The sequence below is a fragment of the Prionailurus bengalensis genome, chromosome D1 (assembly GCF_016509475.1).
Source record: "Prionailurus bengalensis isolate Pbe53 chromosome D1, Fcat_Pben_1.1_paternal_pri, whole genome shotgun sequence".
NCBI classification, from domain to species: domain Eukaryota; kingdom Metazoa; phylum Chordata; class Mammalia; order Carnivora; family Felidae; genus Prionailurus; species Prionailurus bengalensis.
Genome location: NC_057346.1, coordinates 104,420,876 through 104,433,431, shown reverse-complemented (window position 1 = coordinate 104,433,431; position 12,556 = coordinate 104,420,876). Strand labels below are relative to the sequence as shown.

Below are 12,556 nucleotides of genomic sequence, written 5' to 3'. Positions count from 1 at the left end.
CTTGGCTTCATATTTTTCCAATTCAGCACATTGAATATATTCTGCCACTCCTTTCTGGCCTGCCAAGTTTCTGTGGATAGGTCTGCTGCAAACCTGATCTGTGTTCCCTTGTAGGTTAAGGACTTTTTTTCCCTTGGTGCTCTCATGATTGTTTCCTTGCCTGAGTATTTTGTGAATTTGACTATGATAAGCCTTGTTGATGGTTGGTTTTTGTTGCATATTATGGGAGTCCTCTGTGCTTCCTGGATTTTGATTTATGTGTCTTTCCTCAGGTTAGGAAAGTTATCCACTATGGTTTTCTCACATAACCCTTCTACCCCTTTTTCTCTCTCTTCATCTGTGACCCCTATGATTCTGATATTGTTCCTTTTTAATGAGTCACTGGTTTCTCTAATTCTTAAATCATGCTCTTTTGCCTTAGTCTCTCCCTCTTTTTTTCTGCTTCATTATTCTCCATAAGTTTGTCCTCTATGTCATTGACTTACTGCTCTGCCTCATCGTCCTTGCTGCCGAGGCATCCATTTGAGATTGCAGTTCAGTTATAACATTTTTTATTTCATCCTGACTATTTTTTACTTCTTTTATCTCTGCAGAGAGGGATTCTAATTTATTTTTGACTCCAGATAGTATTCTTATTATCGTGATTCTAAATTCTGGTTCAGACATCTTGCTTGTGTCTGTGTTGATTAAGTCCCTGGCTGTCATTTCTTCCAGCTCTTTCTTTTGGGGTGAATTCCTTTGTTTTTTTCATTTTGAAGGAAGAAAAGGAATTGATAAGGTAAAAAAAAATTAAAATTAAAAAATTAAAAACAACACCCACACCCACACAAATCAAATAAATGATTTTAGATTCTAGGTGTGTTTTGGTCTGGTTATTGAAAGGAGCTTGATAGATTAGAGAAAAGAGGGAAAAAGAAAAAGAAAAAAAGGAAAACATTTGAAATTTTCAGAAAATGAATATAATGAAATAGGATAAAATGAAATGATGAAAATAAAATAGAATTTGGAAAATTTACAGAAGTAAAAAATATAGTAGAAAAAATATTTTTAACAAAAATTGAAAATAAAAATAAATTTTTTCTCTTTCTGTATTTAAGAAAAAGAAAAGAAACTAAAAAGAAAAAAAAGAAAATTGAATAGATGGGCCAGTGAACAGCCTGAAATATGATTGAGATTACTTCCTTTTCCCCTAGAAGGCAAACTTTGAAGCACTTTATAGTCCGTAAACTATACAGAGAGATTTGTGATGTTTCTGAAGAGCGAGGCTGTTCCAGTTGGGCGGGGATTAGTGTAACAGCTCCGTTATTCACAGGTGGTGCTGCTTAACTTACTGGGGTGGATTGTTGTGTCACTTGTAGGTGTGTATGCTCATGCGTGGGAGGGGTGCAAATGGTGTCACCCAGCTACCCAGTCTCTAGTATTGGAACTCTGTTCTTCCCAATCAGCAATCGTGCACCTGTCCTTTGTCTTCCATCCACTTCCCCATCCACTCCCCACTTTTACACTGTTTGTGACCAAGCTGTCAGGTTGCCAGGTGGCACCTCTCTCCTGAGTTTTATCTCAGATGCAGCTGTGTTTCCCTACCCCTTACTTCAGAGGGACTGTGGCTTTGACCTTTTCAGATCCTCTGCAGGAGAGTCTCACTGAGCAATGGCCAGGTGCCGGCCACGCTCAGGAATATTCGCAGGACTGTGCTGCTGCCAATGCCCAGAGACTGTGGCTGGGTGCCAGCCTCGCCAGAAAAAGTTCACACGATTGTGTAGCAGCAGCATTTCAGGGATTATGGAAAATCACAACACATATTTGGTGCCAGGCTTCACCCTCAACAACCCTGCTCCAGCACCAGGGAACGTGGTTGTTCTTCAGGGTCTGCTGGGACCGGGTGGCCTTACAGCCTCTACTGAATGTCCTTCCAGCAGGGGAACTACCTCTGGCATGTGGCCTGAAGATACCCGGACCCAACTCTGGAGAAGGATTCACCCTTCTCACCAGAGCACTGCCAGGTATTGAGCTGTGACATTTCAGACTCTATGCTCCCCGTTTATAGAGTCTTAATGGAATTTAAACCGTTTTCTTTCTCCTTTCTCCCTTTTTAGTTCAGTGCCTGCCTGTGTTTCCACTTTTCCACTTTCTTTCCAGCTGTCTTTGGGAGGGTGCTTTTCCTGAACTCCCCCACCCCCCGGCTCTGGTCTCTGTCCTCTCTTTGCAAGTAAAAACATCTTCCTGCCCTCTGCAGCTTCTCTCTCCCCCAGTTCATCTCTCCACACCACGTACCTGCTGAGTTCTGTGTTCAGGTTGTGCAGATTGTTGTATTAATCCTCAAATCAGTTTTCTAGGTGTGCAGGATGGTTTAGTGTTGATCTGGCTGTATTTCATGGATGTGAGACAAAAGAAAACTTCCATGTTGGTCTGCCATCTTGGCTCCTCCTCCTGATTTGCAAATACTTCTTCCCCCATTCTATATGTGGTTTTTTTTTCATTTGTTAATTGTTTCTTTTGCTAAACAAAAGTGTTTTAGTTTGATGTAGTTCCATTTATTAATATTTGCTTTTGTTGCTGTTGCTTATGGTGTCCTATCCAAAAAACCATTGCTAAGCCCCATGTCAGCGAAATTTACTACTATATTTCTTCTAGGAGTTTTATGGTTTCAGGTCTTAAATCTTAAACCTTTCATTGATTTCGAGTTAATTTTTGTAAATGATATAAGATATGGATCTAATTTTATTGTTATGCATGTGTTTATCCAGTTTCCCTAACACCATGTATTAAAGAGACTATACTTTCCTCATTGTACATTCTTGGCCTCTTTGTTGTAAATTAATTGATTGTATATCTATGGGTTTATTTCTGAGCTCTCTACTCTGTTCTATTGGTCTATATGTTTGTTTTTATTCCAGCACTGTACTGTTTTGATTACTATAGCTTTGTAGTATAGTTTGAAATCATAAGTGTGATGCTTGCAGCTTTGTTCTACTTTCTCATGATTGCCTTGACTCTTAGGGGTCTTTTGTGGTACTGCATAAATTTTAGAATTGTTTTTCTTATTTTAGTTAAAAAATGTCATTGGAAGTGGATAGGGATTACATTGAATCTGTAGATCTCCTTGGGTAGTGTGGGCATTTTACAATATTATTCTAATCCATGAGCATGGAACATCTTTCCATTTATTTATATCTTCTTCAATTTCTTTCATTAATGTCTCATGGTTTTTAGTGAATGGATCTTTTCTTTTCTGGTTAAATTTATTCATAGGTATTTTATTCTTTTGATGGAGTTGTAAAGGGGATTGTTTCTTAATTTCTCTTTCTGATACTTATCTTCTTTGCTGGTAGGTGGATTTTTTTTTTCCCGGTTTACCCTTCTGCTGATGGAGGAATGGTCAAATCTTTGGTTTCCTGCTTTGTATCTATTTTTGGTCCTGAGACTTTCCCTTCCTTTTCTGTGATTTCTGTTTGTATTTAAGCAAGTATACTTAAGCAAACATTTGCAAGAAGCATTTCTAATGTGTGTATGTATGTTTAAATCAGGACTTTATTTTAGGATATATGGTCTTTCATGTTGCACAAAATAGCTCTATTACATTTTTTCCATGGATATAGTGTACATAGGAAACCAATGATGTATGTAATTTGATCTTAAATATAGGAACCTAGTTTAGATGTTTTGTTATTTTCAATGATCTTTCAGTGACTTTTTATGTGTTATTTAGTGTATAGCATCACAATATCTGAGAATAATGATTTTTTTCCTCTCCGGCTTTCCAAAGTTTATATACTTTCTAATTTTTCTTGTTTTTAAATAGTAAGTGAATTCAAGTTTAATATCTAATATTTGTGGTGAGAGTGGGTATCATTGTCTCGTTATGTATGGTAATGGAAATTATTTTAATGTTTAATCATTAGGTGTAATGTTTGCTCTATGGTTCTAATAGATATTTTTTATCAAGATAATTCACTTTTTTCATTTTTTAGAGAAAAAGAGAGAGAATGCATGAATGAGGGGAGGAGGCAGAGAGAGAGAGAGAATTTACAGCAGACTCCATGTTCAGAGCAGAGCCTGTCATGGGGTACCATCCCATGATCCTGGGATCATGATCTGAGCCGAAATCAAGAGTCAGATGCTCAACCGGCTGAGCAATACAGGTGCCCCAAGATCATACGTTTTTGGTTCAGTTCCTGACTTCATAGGTGTTTTGTTTTCCAAGGATGTGGGTTCAATCATATGGAATATTTTCTGCATCACTGAGGTAATCACATTGTTTCCTTTTTAATCTGTTATTACCGTGAATTGCGTTAATAGTTGCCTTTGAATTTTTGGAATAAACCTTACTTGATGATAATCTGTCATTGTTTTAATTCATTGGTATGTAATTTGCTAATGTGTTATAAGAACTTAAAATTTTTGTTCCAAGATGTGATTGGTGTGTACACATAGATACATGATAATATTAGATTTATCAGGTGCTATTATCTAGTTTATAGATAGGGTTGTGCTGTCCTTACAGAGTGAGTTAAGATTATTACTGTAATTATTATTTTTATAATATATTATTACATTTATATAATTATTTCTATAATTCATTAAGAAATTGGAATTACTAGCTTTTTGAATACTTATTGAAAATCACTCACAGGGTTCCTGGGCAGCTCAGTCAGTTAAGTGTCTGACTCTTGGTTTCCACTCAGGTCATGATCTCATGGTTTGTGGGGATCTCATGGTTGTGGAGCCCTACACCGGGCTCCATACTGATAGCTTGGAACCTGCTTGGGATTCTCTCTCTCTTCCTGCCTCTCTGCCCTTCTCCTGCTTGTGCTCTCTCAAAATAAATAAACTTTTTAAAAAATTTTTAAAAATCACTCTCAAAACAATTTGGGCATGGAGCCTTTTCAAAAGTCTATCTTTAACAACATTTAATTTTTTTAATGTTTATTTTTGAGAAAGAGAGAGAGAGCATAAGTGAGGGAGGGACAGAGAGAGAGGGAGAGAATCCAAAGCAGGCTCTGTGCTGACAGCAGTGAACCTGATGTGAGGCTTGAACTCATGAACCACATGATCATGACCTGAGCCAAAGTCGGGTGCTCATCTGACTGAGCCACCCAGGTTCCCTGACAACCTTTTCAATTCATCTATAATTATTGATCTATTAAGATTTTCCCCCCATTCAGTCAATTTTGGCAACCTATATTTCCCATGGAAATGATATTCTGTCTTTCATCTTATAAAATTTTAAAACTACATTTCAGTGCACTCTTTACTTCTTTCCCTTAATAGGACGCAAGTTCATAGATAGCATTTGTTTATATACTCAACCAGAGAATTGTAACTCTCAGATGTGTCTGGCTATTTGGGGAGAAAAAGGGGGGTTCCTATAAGATAAATATCTTTATGGTTTACAAAATGAGGAATTGTAACAGTAGTATCTTTGGTCCCCTAAAATAAGGAAAATAGCAGTTTCGAATTTTCTTTTTTTATACCAGAAAATCGATGAACTGTATATAAATAATGTAATGTGTGTTATAGCTGATCAGAATTTAGTCATTAAAAAATCTATTTTGGGGGTGCCTGGGTGGCTCAGTTGGTTGAGCGTATGACTTTGGCTCAGGTCATGATCTCACAGTTTGTGGGTTCAAGCCCCATGTCAGGCTCTGTGCTGACAGCTCAGAGCCTGCAGCCTGCTTCCCATTCTGTGTCTCCCTCTCTCTCTGCCCTTCTCCCACTCGTGCTCTGTCTCTCTCTGTCTCTTGAAAATAAATACATGCTAAAAAAAATTAAAAAGAAATCTATTTTGTACTAGTGAGTTGATGGCAGTGTTATGTATTCCTAAAACACAGGATTGACCAAATGAAGTATGTTTGCTTTTTATCTGTCTCTCTTTGGAAAAGTGTGTGTGTGTGTGTGTGTGTGTGTGCCCACGCATGGGCACACACATCAGGAACTGCTTACTTACATCTTTAAATATTGATTTTCTTAAGTTCTAAGGTGAACCTTTCTTTTTAATATTTCTTTATTGCACATTTTAAAAATCAATAATAGAATTCTATTGCATGTAGGTACGATTTCAATGAAAGAATATGTTCAAGATATTGTGCTACACTTCATACACTCCGTAAAGGAACATATATAATAGATATTTCTCTAAGTGCCAGAACTACTGTGTTATTTCATTTAAAGAATGTACTATACACACTATAGTGAAAGGGACACACTATGTAACGTCACAGGTATAAAAGATGCTTTGAAGAATGACAGAATTACATTGTGGATAGTGTTTTTTCAATGAACAAATGTTCTCAACTCATGGGCAGAATTTAAAATACTCTGTAGTGGCATTAGTGAAAAAAAAGATGTTTCTAAGACCACCACTTGTATATATAAATAAGATCATGTTACTTCATTCAAAGATTGTGCTCATCACACTATGTGGCACTTAAAACAGTCTGTACTCATTTGTTTTGTTTCTTAAATACCATATATGAGTGAAATCACTTGGTATTTGTCTTTCTCTGACTGACTTATTTCACTTTGCATAATACTCTGTAGCTCCACCCATGTTAATGCAAATGGTCTTTCATGGTTTAATGTCCCTGAAATTAAGATGTGTCTTACCATCGATGAGTACATGTAATATGGTAGTGCTTAATTTTTACCACATACTTGTTGTTAAAGTGGCATTTTTATAGTGGATGACCTTTTCAATTCAAATACAAAATACTTGGAACTTCATCTCTGTGTCTCTTTTCATAAAGTGTAGAAGCAGTTTGTTGGGTGTCAAATGGTCTCACTGTTAATCAATTACATGGGGAAATTCAGAGGGTGTCAAGTGAGGTCTTGACTTCAGATTCAAATGTTTTATTCCATCTTATACAGAGTCTATAAAGTGGTGATAGCTTGGGATTGGCTCCTCTAGCCCAGTGCACTTTGTGTGTGTGTGTGTGTGTGTGTGTGTGTGTGTGTGTGTTAGTTTATTTATTTATTTTGAGAGAGAGAGAGAGAGAGAGAGAGAGAGGAAGGAAGGGGCAGAGAGAGAGGGAGACACAGAATGAGAAGCAGGCTACAGACTTTGAGCTGTCAGCACAGAGCCCGACACAGGGCTCGAACCCACGAACCATGAGATCATGACCTGAGCCGAAGTTGGACTGTTAACCAACTGAACCACCCAGGCTCCCCAAGCCCAGTGCACTTGTACTTGAGATTTGTGCATGGGTGTGGTGCTCATTCCTGGACTCCTTGGAGAAGCACATGACCAGCTTCACTTGGTTGGTCCCCCTCCCACCCCTGACCCCTTTTCCTTGAAATTCATCTTTCTTTAGCTCCTACAGCCTCTTCATCTCCAACAGAAGTATTATCCTTGTATTGGTTTCTTTTTGCTGCTATAACAAAATCACCACACATTTTGTGGCTTAAAACAACATGCATGTATTGTCTTACAATTCTGTAGGTCAGAAATCTGACATGAGTATCAACTGGTCTAAAATCAAGGTGTTGGCAGACTGCATTCCTTTCTGGAGGTTCTAAGGCAGAATCCATTCTCTTGCTTTTTCTAGCCTCTAGAGCCTAGCTACGTTCCTTGGCTTGTGGATCTTTCTACCGTTAAAGCTAGCCATGTTAAATCAAATACTCCTCACATTACATTACTCTGACCTCCTCTTCTGTCTACGTCTTCCACCGTTAAGGACTCTTGTGATTACATTGGGTCCTCCCAGATAATCAGGATAATCTTGGTTTAGTATATGTGCTGCAGAAGCGAGCACAGGATAATCTTGATTTAAAGGTCAGCTCAGTAGCAACCTTAATGCCATCTGCACTCTTAGTCTGCTTTGCCATAGAAGTAGCACACTCACAGATCCTGGGGTTTGGGACTTGCACACCTTGAGTGGGGGGATTATTCTGCTTATTACGATCCCCTCTTGTTCAGTTTCTGTATTTCATTCTGAAATCTCTGAACTCTGAATGCTGGAAGGTTTTTAGAAAATAATTTGGTAGTCAAATCTCATTTGACCTGAACTAATTTTGTGGCAAAATTTGATCTGAATTAGTGTGAGGCCATGCATAGTTTTTTATTGATTACACTCAGTGAAACTATTTATACATCTTATCACAGAAATATTAAAGTGTTTGGGTATCAGGTCTCCCCAAGGAGGAAATGATGTAACATACAATACATGCACTGTATTATCTTTCTAAAATCTAAGAAATGCTAAAGTCTAAAACCTATTTCATCCTAATAAATTAAAATAAGGGAATGTGGTCCTATATTATTACTATTACTATTCTTCTTCTTATTATTATTAGCCTGTAGTTACATTTCAGTGAAACTTCTTAGTCAGTTTTACTAGGTCCCATGCTACAGAGGAGGAGAGAGAAGAGAAGAGGAAATACATCCCGTCCTTCTGTATACAGTTACCAGGCATCCTGAGGGGTTGTCTGGATATCCTCAGAGCACAGGCTTATTGGAACTCTAAATCAATGAATTTGTACTTTCATTTGCCTTGAGTGTTGCAAAACATTCATTTGCCCTGAGGTGTTTCTTTTTTGTTTGTTTAAATTTTATTTATTTATTTTGAGAGAGAGAAAGAGGCAGAGAGAGAGAGAGAGGGAGAGAAAACCAAGCAAACTCTGCAGCATCAGCACAGAGCTTGATGTGGGGCTCGAACCCACAAACTTTGACATCATGACCTGAGCCTAAGTCGGTCACTTAACTGACTGAGCCACCCAGGCACCCCTGCCCTGAGGTGTTTCTATTCAATTGTGTACACGGTTTTCAATAGACATTTTGGGACCTAACACTTGATTTGGTGATTTTATTATTATTTTTAAAATTTTTTTAACGTTTTATTTATTTTTGAGACAGGGAGAGACAGAGCATGAACAGGGGAGGGTCAGAAGAGAGGGAGACACAGAATCTGAAACAGGCTCCAGGCCCCAAGCTGTCAGCGCAGAGCCTGATGCGGGGCTCGAACTCACGGACCGCGAGATCATGACCTGAGCCGAAGTCGGCTGCTTAACCGACTGAGCCACCCAGGCGCCCCTGATTTGGTGATTTTATGAAGACATACCTAGATGCTAAGACCTTGAGTATTAGATCACTGTACACTCTGATTGAGCCATTTCAATTTCCTTTGGCTTCCATGAAGAAGTATATGTTCAGAAAATAAAGTCAGTTTTCAATGTTAAAAACCAAGATTAAGTAGAAATTGGCATCTTACATTCATTCCATTCCATTCCACAGATTCAACCAACACTTACAGCTTTTTACAGGTCAGGCACTATTCTGACACTGGGAATATAAAGGAGAACCAGCTCTACTAATGTGAAGTTTTGTGGGGTATTTTAACACACTATGGTAAGGGAAATGATAAATGAGGGCACATAGGAAAAATAAAAGTGTTTATTGGGTTGAATATAGCTTTTTCTTTTTTCAACCATCAAATTGACTTATGCCTGAGGCTGTGGTATAAACGTTACTGACAAAGCAGAGGTAGAGAAAAATGTTTACAAGTAGTGCTTGGTACACAGTATATGCTTACGAAATAGTTGTAAGGTAACCATGGCTGCACTGGGACCTAGTTACTAGAGCTTGGCTATGTTGAGGTAGGTGTCTCTTGCCTACTGCACGTCTGGACATCACAGTGCTATCCTTCATCCTGTTGCCGGGACACCCAAGACCTTCTATTATATTTCACATTTGTACCCTCCTTGCTGTCAGTTGCTCTTCAAGGACTATGTTCTTCCTGTTTAACTTGGTGTTCCTTCTCAACACCAGTGTTTCAAGTCGCTGATCCTTTGTGTCTGTGCCATCCTGCTATAGTTAATTGTCTATGCATTGCTGAGCCCCAATATGTAACATCAAATATTTTAAGAATATATTTCAATTATATGCTTGTATCTTGATCAACAATCTATAATGAGATTATCCCCTTTCAGAAAACATAAGTCTTCCCTTCAATCTCTTCATGGCTGACTTCATCTCCTGGTTCCTGAGGGTGTAGATCATGGGGTTCAGGACTGGGATGATGACCGTGAAGGTGATGGAGACAGCTCTGTCCATGGGAAGGGCGGTGAAGGGCCGGGCGTAGACGTAGATGCAGGGCACAAAGTGCAGGGTCACCACAGTGATGTGGGCGGTGCAGGTGGAGATGGCTTTCCTCCTTCCCTCCCCAGCATGAGATCTCAGCATCATCAAGATGACTGTGTAGGACACAAGGAGAAGAGCAAACCACAAAGTAGTGACTAGACCATTGTTGGAAATCATTAAGACCTCAAGAGCAAAGGTGTTGGTGCAGGCGAGTTTGAGGACCTGGGGGACGTCACAGTAGAAGCCATCAACAACATTGGGTCCACAGAAAGGGAGGGGCAGCAACAGGGAAATCTGCACGATGGAGTGGACAAAGCCCCCCACCCAGGAGGCCACGATGAGAGCAGTACATCGCCCCCTGCTCATGATGGTCACGTAGTGCAGGGGCTTGGAGATGGCCATGTAGCGATCGAAGGCCATGACAGAGAGAGAAAAAATGTCTGCCCCCCCGAGGAGGTGGAAGAAGAAGATCTGAGTGATGCAACCATTGAAGGAGATGGTCTTCGTCCTTGACAGGAGGTCTACGAGGACCTTGGGAGCGGTGATGGAGGAGAAGCAGATGTCCAAGACGGAGAGATTGCGGAGCAGGAAGTACATGGGCATGTGAAGGCGGGACTCGTAGGTCACAGTGACCATGATGGCAACATTTGCTAACACAGTTGTTACATAAACTACAGATAAAAAGAAAAATAAGAGCAAGCTCAGCTCTTGAGACTGGGTAAGTCCACAAAAAATAAATTCAGACACCTTGGTATAATTTCTCAGGGCCATTGGATATTTCTTCCTCCCTGTACAGCTTTGAAAGAGAGAATAATATTACTGAGGCATTGAAATCAAGCAAAGTTTGGGGCGCCTGGGTGGCTTAGTTGGTTAAGCATAGGATTCTGTGTCTCCCTCTCTCTCTGCCCCTCCCCCTCTTGTTCTCTTTCTCTCTCTCTCCCTCTTTGTGTCTCTCAAAAATAAATAAACATTAAAAAAAGAAAAGAAAAAAGGGGCATCTGGATTTTTCAGTTGGTTAAGCATAGGATTCTGTCTCCCTTTCTCTCTGCCCCTCCCCCTCTTGTGCTCTCTCTCTCTCTCTCTCTCTCTCTCTCTCTCTCTCTCAAAAGTAAATAAACATTAAAAAAACAAAAAAAATGAAAGAGGGCGCCTGGATGGCTCAGTCAGTTAAGCATGCGACATCGGCTCAGGTCAGGATCTCACAGTTCCTGGGTTCGAGCACCGCGTTGGGCTCTGTGCTGACAGCTCAGAGCCTGGATCCGGTTTCAGATTCTGGGTCTCCCTCCCTCTCTGCCACACCCCCCTCATGCTCTGTCTCTGTCTCTTAAAAATAAATCAACATAAAAAAAAATCAAGCAAAGGTTTATCTCATCTGTGGAAACTTTGTAATACAGCTTGAAGTGTGAGATTGTGAGGACTCCTGCTTTGGTTTTCTTTATCAAGATTGCTCACGCTCTTATTTTTAATCATATTATCTTATTCTTCATGAACTTGTTGTGTCACCTGGGGAAGTCACTCACTTCTCCTTGCTTCAGCTCCCTCATTAGTCTAAAATGTGGTGTGGGCTGGATCATTCGTTTGCCTACTGTACTCGTTGGGGCCTTTGACATCTGTTAAAATCCACCCCTAGAGGTTGCTGAGGAAGAGAACTGAGGAAGGCTTCATGGAAGGTGCTCCATGAACCGGAGCATCTCTGATTTTATTCTCATTGCACTTTGTTTCCTTAAGAGCCATTGGAATAAACCAACACTCATAGGCCTTTCAGTGACAACATAATAGGGATTGATTAGAACAGCATATTATAATTTTATAAGCTACTGCACACCTAATAACAATCAATTTTTTTCAAAGTTTATTTTTTACTTATTTTTAAAAAATTTTTAAATGTTTTATTTATTTTTGAGACAGAGAGACACAGAGAATGAGCAGGGGAGGGGCAGAGAGAGAGCGAGACACAGAATCCGAAGCAGGCTCCAGGCTCTGAACTGTCAGCACAGAGTCCGACGCGGGGCTTGAACTCATAAACCTCGAGATCATGATCTGAGCCGAAGTCGGACGCTTAACCGACTGAGCTGCCCAGGCGCCCCTCAAAGTTTATTTTTGAGAGAGAGAGAGAGACAGAGTGCGAGAGGGGGAGGGGCAGAGAGAGAGGGAGACGCAGAATCTGAAGCAGGCTCCAGGCTCTGTGCTATCAGCACAGAGGCCGACAGGGCCTTGAACTCATGAACTGCAAGGTCATGACCTGAGCTGAAGTAGGACGCTTAACCGACTCAGCCACCCAGGCACCCCTACAATCAATATTTCTAATATCGCTCTGAAGTTAGGGGGAAAAGTGTTAGCATTCCCATGTCAATTAATACTGAAACTGAACTCAATAAGCATTGAGCCAATTTTTCACGGTCATATAGAAAATCAGCGGCACAGGAAAAGTCTCTTGTGTCTCTTGGTTCTAGGATCTTTCTACTCTTCCGTGCTGCCTGC

General features: G+C 39.9%; 1 protein-coding gene across 1 annotated transcript; it reads right to left on the bottom strand.

Moving 5' to 3' along the window:
- Positions 1–9,910: 9,910 nt before the first annotated feature.
- LOC122484367 (olfactory receptor 4D11-like) lies at positions 9,911–10,846 on the bottom strand. The gene has a single exon (XM_043582316.1). The coding sequence runs from the start codon at positions 10,844–10,846 to the stop codon at positions 9,911–9,913; it is 936 nt and encodes a 311-aa protein (XP_043438251.1).
- Between the last annotated feature and the right edge of the window lie 1,710 nt (positions 10,847–12,556).

Bases quoted from the DNA above. Each gene is read 5' to 3' on its own strand.
- LOC122484367 (XM_043582316.1), bottom strand. From the start codon at position 10,846: ATGGCCCTGAGAAATTATACCAAGGTGTCTGAATTTATTTTTTGTGGA.